This window comes from Salmo salar, chromosome ssa19 (genome assembly GCF_905237065.1).
Source record: "Salmo salar chromosome ssa19, Ssal_v3.1, whole genome shotgun sequence".
Lineage (NCBI taxonomy): Eukaryota > Metazoa > Chordata > Actinopteri > Salmoniformes > Salmonidae > Salmo > Salmo salar.
In genome coordinates this window covers 62,782,285-62,798,796 of record NC_059460.1, presented here as the reverse complement: position 1 = coordinate 62,798,796, position 16,512 = coordinate 62,782,285, and the positions used below count along the sequence as shown (strand labels likewise).

General features: G+C 44.0%; 1 protein-coding gene across 1 annotated transcript in view; it reads right to left on the bottom strand.

Annotated features, from left to right (window-relative positions):
* The window catches only part of lrp2b (low density lipoprotein receptor-related protein 2b), a 125,058-nt gene that overhangs the window by 88,740 nt on the left and 19,806 nt on the right, over positions 1–16,512 (bottom strand). Inside the window, exons 12-24 of the mRNA XM_014158653.2 lie at positions 14,110–14,333; positions 10,071–10,277; positions 9,574–9,776; positions 8,879–9,019; positions 8,527–8,736; positions 7,648–7,840; positions 7,253–7,378; positions 6,644–6,774; positions 5,328–5,465; positions 4,410–4,688; positions 2,944–3,186; positions 528–650; positions 113–229 (exon numbers count right to left, since the gene is read on the bottom strand). Coding sequence (XP_014014128.2) covers positions 113–229; positions 528–650; positions 2,944–3,186; positions 4,410–4,688; positions 5,328–5,465; positions 6,644–6,774; positions 7,253–7,378; positions 7,648–7,840; positions 8,527–8,736; positions 8,879–9,019; positions 9,574–9,776; positions 10,071–10,277; positions 14,110–14,333 — 2,335 coding nt within the window. The remainder of the gene's footprint in view (positions 1–112; positions 230–527; positions 651–2,943; positions 3,187–4,409; positions 4,689–5,327; positions 5,466–6,643; positions 6,775–7,252; positions 7,379–7,647; positions 7,841–8,526; positions 8,737–8,878; positions 9,020–9,573; positions 9,777–10,070; positions 10,278–14,109; positions 14,334–16,512) is intronic.

Sequence of the window (16,512 nt, the reverse complement as noted above, 5' to 3'; positions counted from 1 at the left end):
AGTATAAAGCAATTATTTTTCCTACGGGAAAAACTAAATTGAATTTGTCATATGACTTGAAATCTGAGTCAACCCAGGATGATGCTACAGGAAGCAGGTAGAGTTGACTTACGACAGCCGCTCTCATCCGATTGGTCCCTACAGTCGAAGACCCCGTCGCAGCGGTAGATGCTACTGACACATTGGTCACCACTGGCACAGGCAAACTCATAGGATGAACAAGAGAACTCTGAGAGGAGAGGAAGAGAAGGTGTGGTAAAGGAGAAGATGGAAAGGGGGATTTGTGAGGGGAGGAGAAGGGAGAGTAGAAAAATGAGAGGCAAAAAAGAGCATAGTTTAGAAATAGAAAGGGTGGGGAAAAACATTGCACAATATTGCAAAATACAAAACTTAGATTAACAAGAGTACTTAAAGAAATAGAAGCTTATTAAAAAGAAATAGAAGCTTATTGAATATAACTAATTCTCTCTTATATGTCCCAGTGACAGAGCACACGGAGGAGGATAGTCTTAGATTACTCATCGTACCACAGTCCTTCTCATCGGAGCCATCCATACAGTCCTGGTCTCCGTCACACACGTAGGAACTGTAGATGCAGCGGTGGTCGGGACAGAAGAAGTACCCAGGCTCACACGTAGCGATGGTCCCGTCTGTCAGAAGAGACAGAGCAGGGTTTTTTCTGAATCAAAAAGGGGCTTAGGTGGTCGACGTGACACGGGTGTGGCAGGGGGCACGGTTGGCCCATCGACACGGCTGAATTTTAGAGAAATTTCAGAGGCATCCCATCTTGGCGGTGAAGAGAAATGTTTGCATTTTTAAGATTATTTCCTGCAATTCAATACATTTTGCCATGCAGTTGAGAGAAAATGGTGCAGTTTTTAAGCAAATTTCCTGCCATAACATGCATGGCTAATCCTATGTTCTTTTACTCAAACATAATAACAAAATATATACTTCTAAATTCATTGTTTTTGGAATTTTCAATACTCCATGACTGTCTAGCTTTTATTGTGGAGATTGGTAGTTAAAATATATAGGTCCATTATATTTTCTACATACTTTATATCTGGTATAGTCGTTTAAAGGTGCATTATGCAGAAATCGCTCTGCCATTTCCTGGTTGTGAAAATTCAAATAGTTCGCCTAATTTCAGTTTATGTGACAAAACAAGCAAGTATAGTGTAGAGAATAATCGTACCATCTAAACCCCTGTGAAATATATTTTCCATAATCAAAAATATGAAGCTTGAAGCTGGTGTACAAAATCGAAGTAAAAGCACACATAGAACAGATCTACCGCTTCTTAGACTTGCTTTCAAGGAGAATGACAGCTCTATAATTCACATTTCTATGTTAATATGGTGGGTCGCCTGCAGCTTTAAGTTTACATTAAGTGTTTTTCCATCCAGGGAAAAATCTCAGCCCAAAAAAAGTTTAAACAGTTAGGACTTAAAGGCGACCTGAAAAAGGCCCGTCCACGGATTTCAATGGCAGAACAATCCCTGACAGATTTATTAAGACAGAGGTCAATCCTTATAGTTCACGTTTTAGTTTATTTAAAAAAAATGTAACTCGCTTTAACATCATGTCTGTTTGCTACATGTATGAGAGGGTAAAGGCTTGAGAAATTACTTAAAAGTCGGGACTTGATGAGTCTACCACTTCAAATAAAATAACACACAAATCAACAATGTAGTTCAGTAGAATTTCGCAAAGCAATCATATACTGTGAAATATTTTCCTGGCTACCCAAATTCCACGCCACGCCAACGGATGTTAATTTCTTGTCCGCAATGAGTCTGGATCTGAGTACCTCTCTGACCATTTCTACAACGCAAACACATTCTAACCATTCTGATTGGTCCCAGAAACATATGGGTTCGGCCAGAGTCAGAAGTTGAACACACCTTGGTAAAGCAGCATTTAGAAAATTCATCATTGGCTTTGATACACTGATTGGTTAGAGATGATCCAATCACTGATTAATTTGGTTTGTACAACACCCCTCATTTTGACATCAACACAAACGACTTCAATGATGGCAGTCTCAGATTTAAGTATGTAGCCAACATATAGCAGCGGAAGAATGAGTCGTCAGGCAAGTAAACATATCCCTAGTCAAATTATCCTATAGGATTTGAATGAAAAAAAATCCTATTAGAATCAATACAAAATCCTATCATATTTTGGAACCTATCCTATATGATTTTATCTGATTCAGATTTTTTTTTATTTACATATAAGAAATGTGAAGATGCTGTGCATTCTATGGGGAAACCCCCTACATTCTTGTGTTATTGTAACATTGTACATAGTATTGTAACATTGTACATAGTATTGTATGTCACATTGTAATGTCTAATTCAAAGACAAGTTGCATGAGTAAGAATCAAATCAAATAACTGAGTATTTTGTCGAAAAAGGTGTGCTGTACTGGTGGTCATACTTCAAATGAACACACTTGAATCTCTCCCATATTGTGGTGGTGAATAAAACAGAAATTAATATAGAACTGTTGTTTCCGATCAACTAAAAATGTTGTCAATTACATTATTGTATTGTACTGGAACAAATGAGAACAAACTATAACTTAATGTGTTAAATTAAGAAAACACTTCTGATTGGGGTGACAAAATCTGACAAAACCTATAGGATCCAATAGGATTACTTTTGATTTCCAATAGGAAAAAAGAACTCCAACAGGATTCCAAAAGGATTCTGATAGAGGTGCCAAAATCCAATAGGATTGTGTTAATCCTATAGGATCCAATAGGATTACTTTTGATTTCCAATAGGAAAAAATGAATTCCAATAGGAATCTGATAGAGGTGACAAAATCATTAATCCTATAGGATTTTTTGACTAGTGATACACTTAAGTAACAGTATGTTTATAAAACTCTATCCGCCCCTAACAATCCTGCCCCCTCACAGTTTTACTCACTGCAGTTTCTCTCATCCGAGCCATCGCTGCAGTCCTTGTCGGCATCACACGTCCAGGCTTTGGGGATGCATCTGCTGCCGTCAGTGCAGGCGAACTGTTCTGAACTGCAGGTGAAGGGCAGACGTGTGGGGCAGTTGACCTCGTCTGAGCCATCGCCACAGTCTTCGTGGCCGTCACAGCGCCAGCTGGACAGGATGCAGTGCTTGTTGTCGCAGGTGAACGCCCACGGGGAGCAGGTCATGCCTGGTAAACAGGTAAAGGAAGGAGAAGAGGATAGAAGCATGAAGAGGAGGACATAGGTAAAACTTGTTGGGTTGTCTATGTTTGTTTGCTTTGGGAGCACGATAGGATACAGTTACCGTAAATTCCGGACTATAAGCCGCAACTTTTTCCCCACGCTTTAACTTCGCGGCTTAAACAATGACGTGGCTAATATATGGATTTTTCCCGCTTTCAAATTTGTGGGTCCTGACAGCGTGGAGCATTGTCAAAAAATCCACTATCATCAACGGGTTTCGAAAGGCTGGACTGCTGCGTGTTGAAGAGGGCTCAGCGGGGGATTTGCCTCCGGATGAAAGTGACGAGAGCGACAATGAAAACGATCCAATATCGGATGAAGCAATTCTGAGGCTATTCAACTCCGACACCGAAGGAGATGACTTCAGTGGTTTCAGTGCACAGGAGGAGGAAGATAGTGACCAATGACTTTCTTGGTAGGCTACTGTTTACTGCTAATTTTTTATTTTTTGTTACAAGCCGTGTTTCGTTAAAGCCTATTTATTTTTGTTACAAGCCGTGTTTCGTTAAAGCCTATTTATTTTTGTTACAAGCCGTGTTTCGTTAAAGCCTATTTATTTTTGTTACAAGCCGTGTTTCGTTAAAGCCTATTTATTTTTGTTACAAGCCGTGTTTCGTTAAAGCCTATTTATTTTTGTTACAAGCCGTGTTTCGTTAAAGCCTATTTATTTTTGTTACAAGCCGTGCTTCGTTAAAGCCTGTTTATTTTTGTTACAAGCCGTGTTTCGTTAAAGCCTATTTATTTTTGTTACAAGCCGTGCTTCGTTAAAGCCTGTGTAAAGTTACTTTGTTTCAATGTACCGGTAGGCACCTGCGGCTTATTTATGTTCAAAATAATATATATTTTTAAATTCAGTGGGTGCGGCTTATATTCAGGTGCGCTTAAATTGCGATACAAGATGCTGATTATCTCACACACAAACAGGTTTTCTATGTTAACACAACACTTTGACACACGCTCGTACAGTTTTCATTATTTCACATAAACACACACACTAATGAAAACCACAAACAATCTTGCACATGTAAGTTCACACACTCCCACTTAAACACAAAATACCTGCACTGTCCCCCACTCATAGAGATATAAAACAAAAGAATCCCTGACCGAGATGGCCTCCGTTTTAGTCACATTGCCAGGATGCAAACGTGCATTCTAGTGCCACCACCTGTGTCAGTGCAGTTGGCCTCATCCGTCTGGTCCATGCAGTCTTTAACCCCGTCGCAGCGGTACGAGTTGGGCATGCAGCGGCCCCCGTCGCAGGGGAAGGAGTAGTCTCCACAGCTGGTGTCTATAGGGGGGACTGAGTCATCCTTCACGCAGTCCCTCTGGTTCTCCTGGAGCTTCATGCCATAGGGGCAGCCACACACGCGGCTAGAGGAGGGCACGGGGAAGCAGAAGTGGCTGCAGCGGCCATTTGGTACCATGTTGCACCGGCTGTTGAACACTTTGAGGCAGAGAGGAGAAATTAATATAACATCGAAAGACGAGAAACAGATGTGCAAAAAAGACATGCAGAAACATATTTGGGTCTTTAAAACCCATGTGTTATTTTATTATTAGAAAGAGAGAGAAATAGTGTCTGGTTTATAACACCCAGATGAAATGCTGCAGAACAAAGTCCAAAGCTTTTATAAGCACAAATCAATACAGCAATGTCTGTGTTTAACTTGTGTGACTTGAGGCTCGGTTGATTTTTAAAAGAACAATGGTAAAAGACACAGCACAGCTGTAGTTTAGCAGTGCATTATTTCACCAGCCCCCTAACTAGGGATATAGTGGTAAAAAAATAAGGTGGTTTAACTGAACGGCAGTATTAAATTAGCATTAGCATTTAGGTTACTCGCGAAATGTCATCTCTACTAGCCTGGGTACCAGTCTTTTTAGCTAACATTACACTCCTTACCACTCATGTCATTTGTCAGGAGTGGCAAAGAGTGGAATGTTAGCTAAAAAGACTGGTACCCAGGCTAGTAGAGATGACATTTCACGAGTAACCTAAATGCTAATGCTAATTTTGCGTACTAGATGCATAAACTCTATTCACAAAACAAAATAGTTTGTAAATCGCTTATTTTTCACTCACTGCCATGAAGGTCAGCTGTGTAAGCCTTGACACTCAGGATTCCGGAGATTCCCTTTCGGATAGGGGTAATTTCACCCCCGTCCCTCTTCCGCATCCGGAACACCGACCTGGTCCTCGAGTCTGACACAAACAGGTAATCTGGAAGAAGAGAGGGGAAAAAGGGAGAGGAAGAGGGAGAGAGAGATAGAGAGTGAGAGAGGAAGGGTAAGAGAGAGAGGGAAAGAGTAGAGGGAGAACAAGGAGAGAAAGAGAGGAGTAGAAGAAAGACAAGGGAAAGAGGGAGGTAGAGAGAGATGAAAAAGTGAAAGAGAAAAATGTGCAAAAGGAACAGTAATCATGAATGTTGCAGCTCCCCGCTTGGTCCAATTAGTGCCAATTATTAAAACTTATGTTGTGTGGATTAATGGGAGAGAGAGAAATTAAAGTATTTTTTCCCTCGTTGGAAATCATAACTTGATAGCTCTCAATGGATGGGATGTCAGAGAACAGATTCCACGCTTGATATGGAGATGCATTACAGGATAAAGGAAAGACAACAAACTTAGTGGCATGTGGGAAAATACATTCATTTCACATGTAGATGTGTCAGAGCTGTTGCGAAATTGTGCTATGTAGTTATTTTTTTTATTAAATCTGAATGTCAATTATTTGTTTGTTCAAAGTTTTGTGGGGGACAAACATTTTCTGAAAATCTAATAGGCAGAGCTTATTTTTTATTTAACTAGGCAAATCGGTTAAGAACAAATTCTTATTTTACAATGACGGCCTACCCCGGCCAAACCCGGACGATGCTGGCCAATTGTGCACCGCCCTATGGGACTCCCAATCACGGCCGGTTGTGATACAGCCCGGGATCGAACCAGGGTGTGTAGTGACACCTCTAGCACTGAGATGCAGTGCCTTAAAACTTATACTGTAGGTCCTTACGGGAACTTGCCACTCATGAGGGTTCTGCATATATGTATAATATTTCATGGCTGTAGCTCAAACGGGACAGGAGATACGCTCGTTCAAAGATTTCAGATGATTACTATGGCAACCCCCTTGGGCCAATCAGTGTAATTTTGTAAACGTCAGATCTTCATGGCAAGATGCACCATTCACTCAAGTTTTGTCATGGTCTCTGAGATATTGTGTGTGATTAACGTACGTATGAATGGATGGAGACAGATCCATAGTCAACCCCCCCAATAAACTAAATGAAAAGATGCTACTTGTAACTCACATGCAAACATTTGAACATGTAAATGTACATGTAGTTCAATTCACAGTTACACAAATAAAGATAAGAGTCTGGCTCATCTGACTGTGCCCACCTGCATGGATAGTGATGGAGAAGGGTTGGGTGATCTGCCCGATGTTGGAGAACATCTGTCTGTCGTACCCGTCGATGCCCACGTGGCCTACCTGGTCTAGGAGGGCATCCGCCCAATACAGCCTGTCATTCCTGCCAACCGGAACCAAGTCAGAGGAGATCAGGTTGTTATTTAGGCGCCGAATCATAGGAATCAGCTATGCGTCTTTTACATTGATGAGATAAGTATTCCTGTGACATGCTAGCAGAGATCTTATCAATTCCATATAAACTTCCAGTTGTTTTAAAAACGTGTCAACTGACTAAAATTGGGAAGGAAGCGCCCATTACTTTAAGAGCTGGAGTGAAATCTTAGGGGACGACCTGCAATTCTCTGAAAAGTGTGCATTTGTGCACTCTTCCCCTTACATTTAAAAGCATTGGATTGGTAAAGGCATGGGCTAGAGGCAGTTTCCGCTTTACTTCTCATACCAGTCCTTTCCTTTTAAATCCATGAAGGGAAGTCTTCATCGGCAATCACTCGAGTGGAGTATGATTGGGCAGAAAGGGTGGAAAATTGGGACGCATGGAAACACCTAAACAAACAGATGTGTGTAGTATTCCTCCTTACACGTAGTCAATAGTGAGTCCGTTGGGCCAGCCCAGTGTGGTGTTGATGAGGGGAACAGCGTTGCTGCCGTCAGTCCAGGACCTCATGATCACTGCTGGCCGGTACCAGTCAGTCCAGAATAGATATCTGTGGGCCAATATCTTTGTTATTGGACTGTCTAGAGAGAAAGCCCCACCCCCACCCCCTGTCCCTGTATTCTTATTCACTGTGGTCTTTGAGGCAAAACTGATCCTAAATTGTTTATGGTGTGTTGCTATGTCCGAGATTTATCTGAAACATTATTTCCCCCTGCTGTTGTCTTGGTTGGACCAGGTCGCTATTCAAAAATAGATTTTCTCAATGAAACTAACCGGGATAAATAAAGATTACATTTAAGTAAAAATTCTGGTTCTCACCCGGCACTGGGGTGCACAGCGAGACCCCTGGGGCTCTTCAGGCCTGTCACGATGTCCCGCCTGGACTTGTCGGTCACTCTGAAGGCCACCACCACCCTGTAGGAGCTGGATGTCCAGAAGAGGACCTTGGAGGTCCAGTCGTACGCCATGGACTCCGCATGGCCCACCCTGTAGCCTGTCAGGATCTCTGTGTCTGGAGAACAAAACATTAAATAAAATGTAATGTCCACAACTCTTATGTTTTCTTTGTCCAGCGCCTGACAATTGGATGTGGTATTTTTCATTTTTAATACCAGAGAACAAAACAGATATGTGGAATGTTTACGTATCAGTAACTTCAATGAAGCTTGTTGTAGTAAATGAAAGAGTAGAATTAGGGAGTTGGAGAAATAAATCACTTTAAGGTAGCAATGCAGACTTAAACTAGCAATGTAGAAGGTGTAAAGGTAAAGTCTAATGTGTAAAGTCCTCTTTAGCCTTCTACTACTTCAGTTCAATCTTTTTCCTTACAACAAAATCACTTATGTGCATAAAGACAGGAAGCTATTTTTCTATGTCTATACTAACATCTCACTTAGAATGCATGTCCAATAAATCACTTCATTCTAAGTAGTACGCTAATGTGAATATTGAAACAGATCTGATATTGCGGTACAACACATTGCAAACTTTACTGCCACCTTGTGGTAAAGGCAGGACATGACAGAACGCAATCAGCCAGACCTGGGTAGCTCAGAATAGGAGCGCTGATCTAGGATACATTTTCCACTTTAGATCATAATGAATAAGATTATACAGACAGGGAGGACCTGACCCTAGATCAGGAAACCTATTCTGAAACGTTTTGTGAACACGGGCCCTGAAAGACTACAAACTCACTGGAGCCGTTGGTGTTGGACTTGTAGATGATCTGCCTGCTGCGGTCATTGTAGAACACAGCCTCCTCGTTGCCGTCGAACTCTACAGCCGATGAGGAGAAGGTGACCCCCAGGCCGGTCAGCGGCAGGGTCACATCCTCCTGGAGGGACACGTTCAGGGGGATCCCACGCACTGCGTATTGGGTGGCCAGTAGGAGGTAGTCTCTCACCTCTGGAGGGGGGACAGAACAATCAGAAATTCTTTAATATTAAACTCTTTACCAAGTGGCAGAACTGTCATTTTGTTGTTTTACGAATAATTCAGGATTGGGCGTTTAATAATTTATGAGACCCCCTCCGTCCCAGTCACTCACTGAAGCAGCTGTGGCGGTCTTCATGGAGGTCATAACCCAGGCGACACTTGCAGCGGAAGCCCAGGCCATCATTGTCGGAGAGGTGACTCAGGACGCAGATGTGCTGACAGCCCCCGTTGTTTCGACCGCATGGACTCATCACTGTGGGAGCGAGAGAGAGAGAGAGCAGAGTAGAACTGCACACAGTCAATTACAACAATGCTAAAAGCCCACCAAAAAAAATATTAAAGATGGACTCAGTAGTGACTTTTGACTACCATCAAATATCTCTTAAAAAGTTAGATTCTTAAATGCGAATAAGGATGTTCATGTTCAAAGTCAAACCATCTTAAATATCCCCAAGGTTGTGTATGCTGTGATATCATTGTGTGATGATCAAATCTCACAATGCCTATGGACTTTACTGCAACCAGACAGAGCAACATGCTCTCAACCTCCTGCAGAGGTCCATGCCAGGCAGAATTGGGCACATTACAATCTAGCAAAGTACATTAATTGGTAAGATATACTGTATAAAGTACTAGCCTGATTTTAGATCTGTTTGTGCTGTTTTTTTCCAACTACCTGAACATGAAAATTACCATAGCGGTTGGCTATACAACACAAACAAATCTGGAACCAGGCTTATAAAGTACTGCAACACTGGAGAAAACCATGTGCTTTATTGATAGGCAGTCTGCTGTTCTTCTACTCACCAATGGGTTGCAGGGCAGGGTGCGCGACCACAATGTGACCGGGTCTGTCTGCGGTGCTGTAGATGAGGTTCGGGTCACTACCGTTGAAGCGGTTGGTCCGTATTACCCCCATCTTGGTCCAGTCGGTGAAGAACAAATGGTTTTCAAAAACAGAGATGCCAAATGGGTATGGAACCTGGGTGCCACCGTTGAGCACCGTTTTCCTGTGGAGAATTAGCAAACATGGCTAACACTGTAGACGGCAATGATTTTTATATATATATAAAAGCATGCTAGTGTAAAGGTGGTGGTTCGGTAAAAAAGAAGAATCATTTATTTGAGCTCATGCAAATGTGTTAGCTGTTTTGGGGTTAAGGACATACAGGCAGGATATGGCATCTAGGATACCTATAATTTTTCCTGTCAGACTTGGGATTTGGACGAGCAACCCTCCAGTTGCAGATCCACCTCTCTAACTAGTAGGACCTTGCCTGAGACCTGAGGACTTGCATGCATACCTCTCCAGACCACTGTAGGTGACCGTTTCCACCATGTTAAAGTGGCTGTCGGACCAATAGACCCTTTGGGTGACAATATCCAGGGTGACGCCAGTCGGCATCCCCAGCCTGGTCTTCACCAGCTCCACACGGTTACTACCATCCATGTAAGCCCTCTCCAGCTTCATGTCCTCACTGATGTAGCCGCTGTCCGTGAAGAACATGTACCTTCAAAAAGCAAGAGCCAAGTTAGATTTTGAGGGTTAGCATTGAGTTGATTAACTTGCGTTCGCCAGTGCTAGTTAGCAGCAGTTATTAATAATACTATGGGCAGTACAGTGTTGGAGAGTAACTGAATTCATGATGTAAGCTTGGTTAGGACCAAGACAGCATATCTGTGCTCCAAAAACAGTGTTGGTTTCACACACATGTAAGCAGAGTTGAAAAAGTTGACAATCAAATTTCTCTGTCAATCTCCTTGTTTTTCTAATGGGTTTGTTTGTCAATAGCCTACTATTTTCGTCCCCCGCGACGCCATTTTCCAAACCTAGCCAACTTTTACCGACGAGCAGCATTGTAGAAACTAAAAACATTACAAAGGAACGTCTTGATTAGTGTTATGTTAGCTAGCTACATAGTTGCTTTTGTATCATGATAAAGGTGTAGTACTGAAACTATCGAGGTTACCTAGCCAGCTACACTTTCAAACAAAGTCAACAATGCAGCCACTGCTAGCTAGCCTACTTCACCAGCCAGCAGTCGTGTATCATTTTAATGATTTTAGTCAATAAGATTTTTGCAACGTAAGCTTAACTTTCTGAACATTCGAGACGTGTAGTCCACTTGTCATTCCAATCTCCTTTGCATTAGCGTAGCCTCTTCTGTAGCCTGTCAACTATGTGTCTGTCTATCCCTGTTCTCTCCCCTCTGCACAGGCCATACAAACGCGTCACACCGCGTGGCCGCTGCCACTCTAACCTGGTGGTCCCAGCGCACACGACCCACGTGGAGTTCCAGGTCTCCGGCAGCCTCTGGAACTGCCGGTCTGCGGCCAACAAGGCAGAGTTCATCTCAGCCTATGCTACCCTCCAGTCCCTCGACTTCCTGGCGCTGACGGAAACATGGATTACCACAGATAACACTGCTACTCCTACTGCTCTCTCCTCGTCTGACCACGTGTTCTCGCATACCCCGAGAGCATCTGGCCAGCAGGGTGGTGGCACTGGAATCCTCATCTCTCCCAAGTGGACATTCTCTCTTTCTCCCCTGACCCATCTGTCTATCTCCTCATTTGAATTCCATGCTGTCACAGTTACCAGCACATTCAAGCTTAACATCCTTATCATTTATCGCCCTCCAGGTTCCCTTGGAGAGTTCATTAATGAGCTTGACGCCTTGATAAGTTCCTTTCCTGAGGATGGCTCACCCCTCACAGTTCTGGGTGACTTTAACCTCCCCACGTCATTCCTCTCTGCCTCCTTCTTTCCACTCCTCTCCTCTTTTGACCTCACCCTCTCACCTCCCCCCTACTCACAAGGCAGGCAATACGCTTGACCTCATCTTTACTAGATGCTGTTCTTCCACTAATCTCATTGCAACTCCCCTCCAAGTCTCTGACCACTACCTTGTATCCCTTTCCCTCTCGCTCTCCAACACTTCTCACTCTGCCCCTACTCGGATGGTATTGCGCCGTCGCAACCTTCGCTCCCTCTCTCCCGCTACTCTCTCCTCTTCCATCCTATCATCTCTTCCCTCTGCTCAAACCTTCTCCAACCCATCTCCTGATTCTGCCTCCTCAACCCTCTCCTCCCTTTCTGCATCCTTTGACTCTCTATGTCCCCTATCCTCCAGGCCGGCTCGGTCCTCCCCTCCTGCTCCGTGGCTCGACGACTCATTGCGAGCTCACAGAACAGGGCTCCGGGCAGCCGAGCGGAAATGGAGGAAAACTCGCCTCCCTTCGGACCTGCCATCCTTTCACTCCCTCCTGTCTACATTTTCCTCTTCTGTTTCTGCTGCTAAAGCCACTTTCTACCACTCTAAATTCCAAGCATCTGCCTCTAACCCTAGGAAGCTGTTTGCCACCTTCTCCTCACTCCTGAATCCTCCTCCCCCCTCCTCCCTCTCTGCGGATGACTTCGTAAACCATTTTGAAAAGAAGGTTGACGACATCCGCTCCTCGTTTGTTAAGTCAAACGACACCGCTGGTCCACTTTCTACCACTGGTCCTGCTCACATTGCCCTACCCTATACTTTGACCTCTTTCTCCCCTCTCTCTCCAGATGAAATATTGCGACTTGTGACGGCCGGCCGCCCAACAACCTGCCCGCTTGACCCTATCCCCTCCTCTCTCCTCCAGACCATTTCCGGAGACCTTCTCCCTTATCTCACCTCGTTCATCAACTCATCCTTGACCACTGGATACGTCCCTTCCGTCCTCAAGAGAGCGAGAGTTGCACCCCTTCTCAAAAAACCTACACTCGATCCCTCCGATGTCAACAACTACAGACCAGTTTCCCTTCTTTCTTTTCTCTCCAAAACTCTTGAGCGTGCCGTCCTTGGCCAGCTCTCTTGCTATCTCTCTCAGAACGACCTTCTTGATCCAAATCAGTCAGGTTTCAAGACTGGTCATTCAACTGAGACTGCCCTTCTCTGTGTCACAGAGGCTCTCCGCACTGCTAAAGCTAACTCTCTCTCCTCTGCTCTCATCCTTTTAGACCTATCTGCTGCCTTTGATACTGTGAACCACCAGATCCTCCTCTCCACCCTCTCCGAGTTGCGCATCTCCGGCGCGGCCCACACTTGGATTGCGTCCTACCTGACAGGTCGCTCCTACCAGGTGGCGTGGCGAGAATCTGTCTCCGCACCACGTGCTCTCACCACTGGTGCCCCGCAGGGCTCTGTTCTAGGCCCTCTCCTATTCTCGCTATACACCAAGTCACTTGGCTCTGTCATATCCTCACATGGTCTCTCCTATCATTGCTATGCAGACGACACACAATTAATCTTCTCCTTTCCCCCTTCTGATAACCAGGTGGCGAATCGCATCTCTGCATGTCTGGCAGACATATCAGTGTGGATGACGGATCACCACCTCAAGCTGAACATCGGCAAGACGGAGCTGCTTTTCCTCCTGGGGAAGGACTGCCCGTTCCATGATCTCGCCATCACGGTTGACAACTCCATTGTGTCCTCCTCCCAGAGTGCTAAGAACCTTGGCGTGACCCTGGACAACACCCTGTCGTTCTCCACTAACATCAAGGCGGTGACCCGATCCTGTAGGTTCATGCTCTACAACATTCGCAGAGTACGACCCTGCCTCACACAGGAAGTGGCGCAGGTCCTAATCCAGGCACTTGTCATCTCCCGTCTGGATTACTACAACTCGCTGTTGGCTGGGCTCCCTGCCTGTGCCATTAAACCCCTACAACTCATCCAGAACGCCGCAGCCCGTCTGGTGTTCAACCTTCCCAAGTTCTCTCACGTCACCCCGCTCCTCCGCTCTCTCCACTGGCTTCCAGTTGAAGCTCGCATCCGCTACAAGACCATGGTGCTTGCCTACGGAGCCGTGAGGGGAACGGCACCTCCGTAGCTTCAGGCTCTGATCAGTCCCTACACCCAAACGAGGGCACTGCGCTCATCCACCTCTGGCCTGCTGGCCCCCCTACCTCTGAGGAAGCACAGTTCCCGCTCAGCCCAGTCAAAACTGTTCGCTGCTCTGGCACCCCTATGGTGGAACAAGCTCCCTCACGACGCCAGGACAGCGGAGTCAATCACCACCTTCCGGAGACACCTGAAACCCCACCTCTTTAAGGAATACCTAGGATAGGATAAAGTAATCCTTCTAACCCCCCCCTAAAAGATTTAGATGCACTATTGTAAAGTGGTTGTTCCACTGGATATCATAAGGTGAATGCACCAATTTGTAAGTCGCTCTGGATAAGAGCTTCTGCTAAATTACTTAAATGTAAATGTAAATGTAATGGGTTATATTAATGTAAAGGGGATGGGTTCCATGTTTAATTTCTTTGGTGGTGAGACGTTCAAAGTTCTAAGTTCTTACCCCACTGTGGGGTCCAGAGCCAGCCCGTGGGGAGTCAAAAGGTTCTCAGCCACAAGGGTGGCCCGGTTGCCTCCGTCAAAGTCACACATGTCGATGCGCTCCACCCTGGCCTCTAGGACGTAGAGCTTGAAGTTGATCCAGTCCACAGCGATGTTCTGGGCACTGTGAACGGCCTCGTTCAGCACTTCTTGGATGTCACCTCCATCAAAGTTGGCAGAGTACACCTATAGGGAGAGAGTGACACTAATTTAAGATACAATCTGGGATTCTTGAAGAATAAATAGGTATATCATTCATTGCAATTGTTCAAAAACAGCTGCATATATCTCAGATTGCACCATTAACCTGAGTGCAGCTCTGATCTTGTTGATCCAAACTTTTATTTGTGCTGCCTAACCAATGACTGTGCCGTGTAGGCCTACAGTGGCAGTTCAGGAAGAGAGTCAAAGAATTCTTCTGAAAAAATGTTGGGATCTATATCTTGCGGACGGTCTAGCCTATAGCCTATGTGCTTTCAATTTGAGAATGAAGACCCAAAGATGAGAAGGAGGACAGGAGGTAAACTTTGATAGCTTGCTACTACTATAATTAATTTGAATAAAAACAATATGTTTCTTGCCCATGATGTATTTATGAGAGTTATTTGCCAGATTCGAGTAACTTACATTGTGGTGCTGAAACTAGAAGCAGCAACTGCTGCACAATCAATCGGAAATGGACAGCTCATGGTGTAGAACGTAGCCAAATTCAAGTACCGTAATTTCCGGACTATAAGCCGCTACTTTTTTCCCACTCTTTGAACCTCGCGGCTTAAACAATGACGCGGCTAATATATGGATTTTTCCCACTTTCAAATATATATATATATTTTTTTAAACACATTCTGTGACGTGCTCAGTTTTTTGGCGGCACGAAGCTTTCATTAGACCAATGAAATTGCCGAACGGGTTAAGGTCAAACAACCTTTTTGTTTACTGTTTAGATTAAATCGAGCGCGCTCAAACTTCCCATCATTCTGATTATGGTAGTCATTTTGTCACCCGCATCATGGCAAAGACACGGAGAAATGCATATGATGCAGCTTTCAAGTTGAAGGCGATTGATCTGGCTGTTGGAAAAGGAAATAGAGCTGCTGCACGGGAGCTTGGTCTGGAGCAATGACTTTCTTGGTAGGCTACTGTTTACTGCAAATTTTTTATTTTTTGTTACAAGCGGTGTTTCATTAAAGCCTATTTATTTTTGTTACAAGCCGTGTTTCGTTAAAGCCTGTGTAAAGTTCATTTGTTTCAATGTACCGGTAGGCACCTGCGGCTTATAGACATGTGCGGCTTATTTATGTTCAAAATAATGTTGTTTTTTTTTTCAGTGGGTGCGGCTTATATTCAGGCGCGCTCAATAGTCCGGAAATTACGGTAGGCATAATTCATTTCAACCATCTTAATTTTAATTAGACTTGACTAACAAGAGGGCTTAGTGTTGAAGCCTACCTGTTTGATAAACGAAATTAGGCTATATGCTGCTATATCCATAGATGTGTCTGCCAGTTCCTCCACCCACCATGCACTCTTTAAATAACAGTCCTTCACTGACACGGAGGAAAGCTAAGTTAAAACCAGGACTCTAATTGAGGCGGTATGAGAGGGTATGCCATAGACCTACCTTTTATTAAAGAAAATGTTTTAAAAAATAATTTTAAAAAACCACAGGCCTACCTATTGTTAGATTAAGATTTTGAAGAAAATAAAACAGATCCGATTATCTAAAGTGATCTATAGCACTTTGGTCCACGCTGCTTTATGCTAGAAAGAAGCTGTAAAATACCATGGAAAACGTGGCTAAGATGCATATGGGGATATCATTGTTTAGTTTCTTTGACATTCAGAGGCTGAGCTACAACCTTCTATAACTGAGACAACAAATTTACTAGGGAAGTAATCTAATTCTGTTACCATCAATTGATTAAGCTATTCACTCTCTGTACAATAGAAGATGTTTAAACCCAGACAGCTTTTAGGGAAACACTTGTGACCTTCTCTCGTTGGGTTAAGCCATGGAAGAAAAGTAGCCAGCAGTTAAAGCTTAAATGTTTGTGTCAGTAGGCCTGCAGTCTGGGGTGGAAAGGTAGGCCTAACTTTTGAAAGTACCGTGCTCAGATAACTAATGAGGTCTCAGATTTAATTATTTGCAAACAGGCACAGTTTCATTGCAAACAAGACACACTGATTTGGCATTGGAGAAATATGACAAGATGAACAAATAGGCCTATATCTCTGTCCGTTCTTAGCCTTTAATTGCGGTAATTTGTTCGGTATTGTCACGTTCGTTCTTTGAAGGATTGGACCCAGGTGCAGCGTGGTAGGCGTACATCTTTCTTTATTAAATGAACACCGAAAACAAAACAAA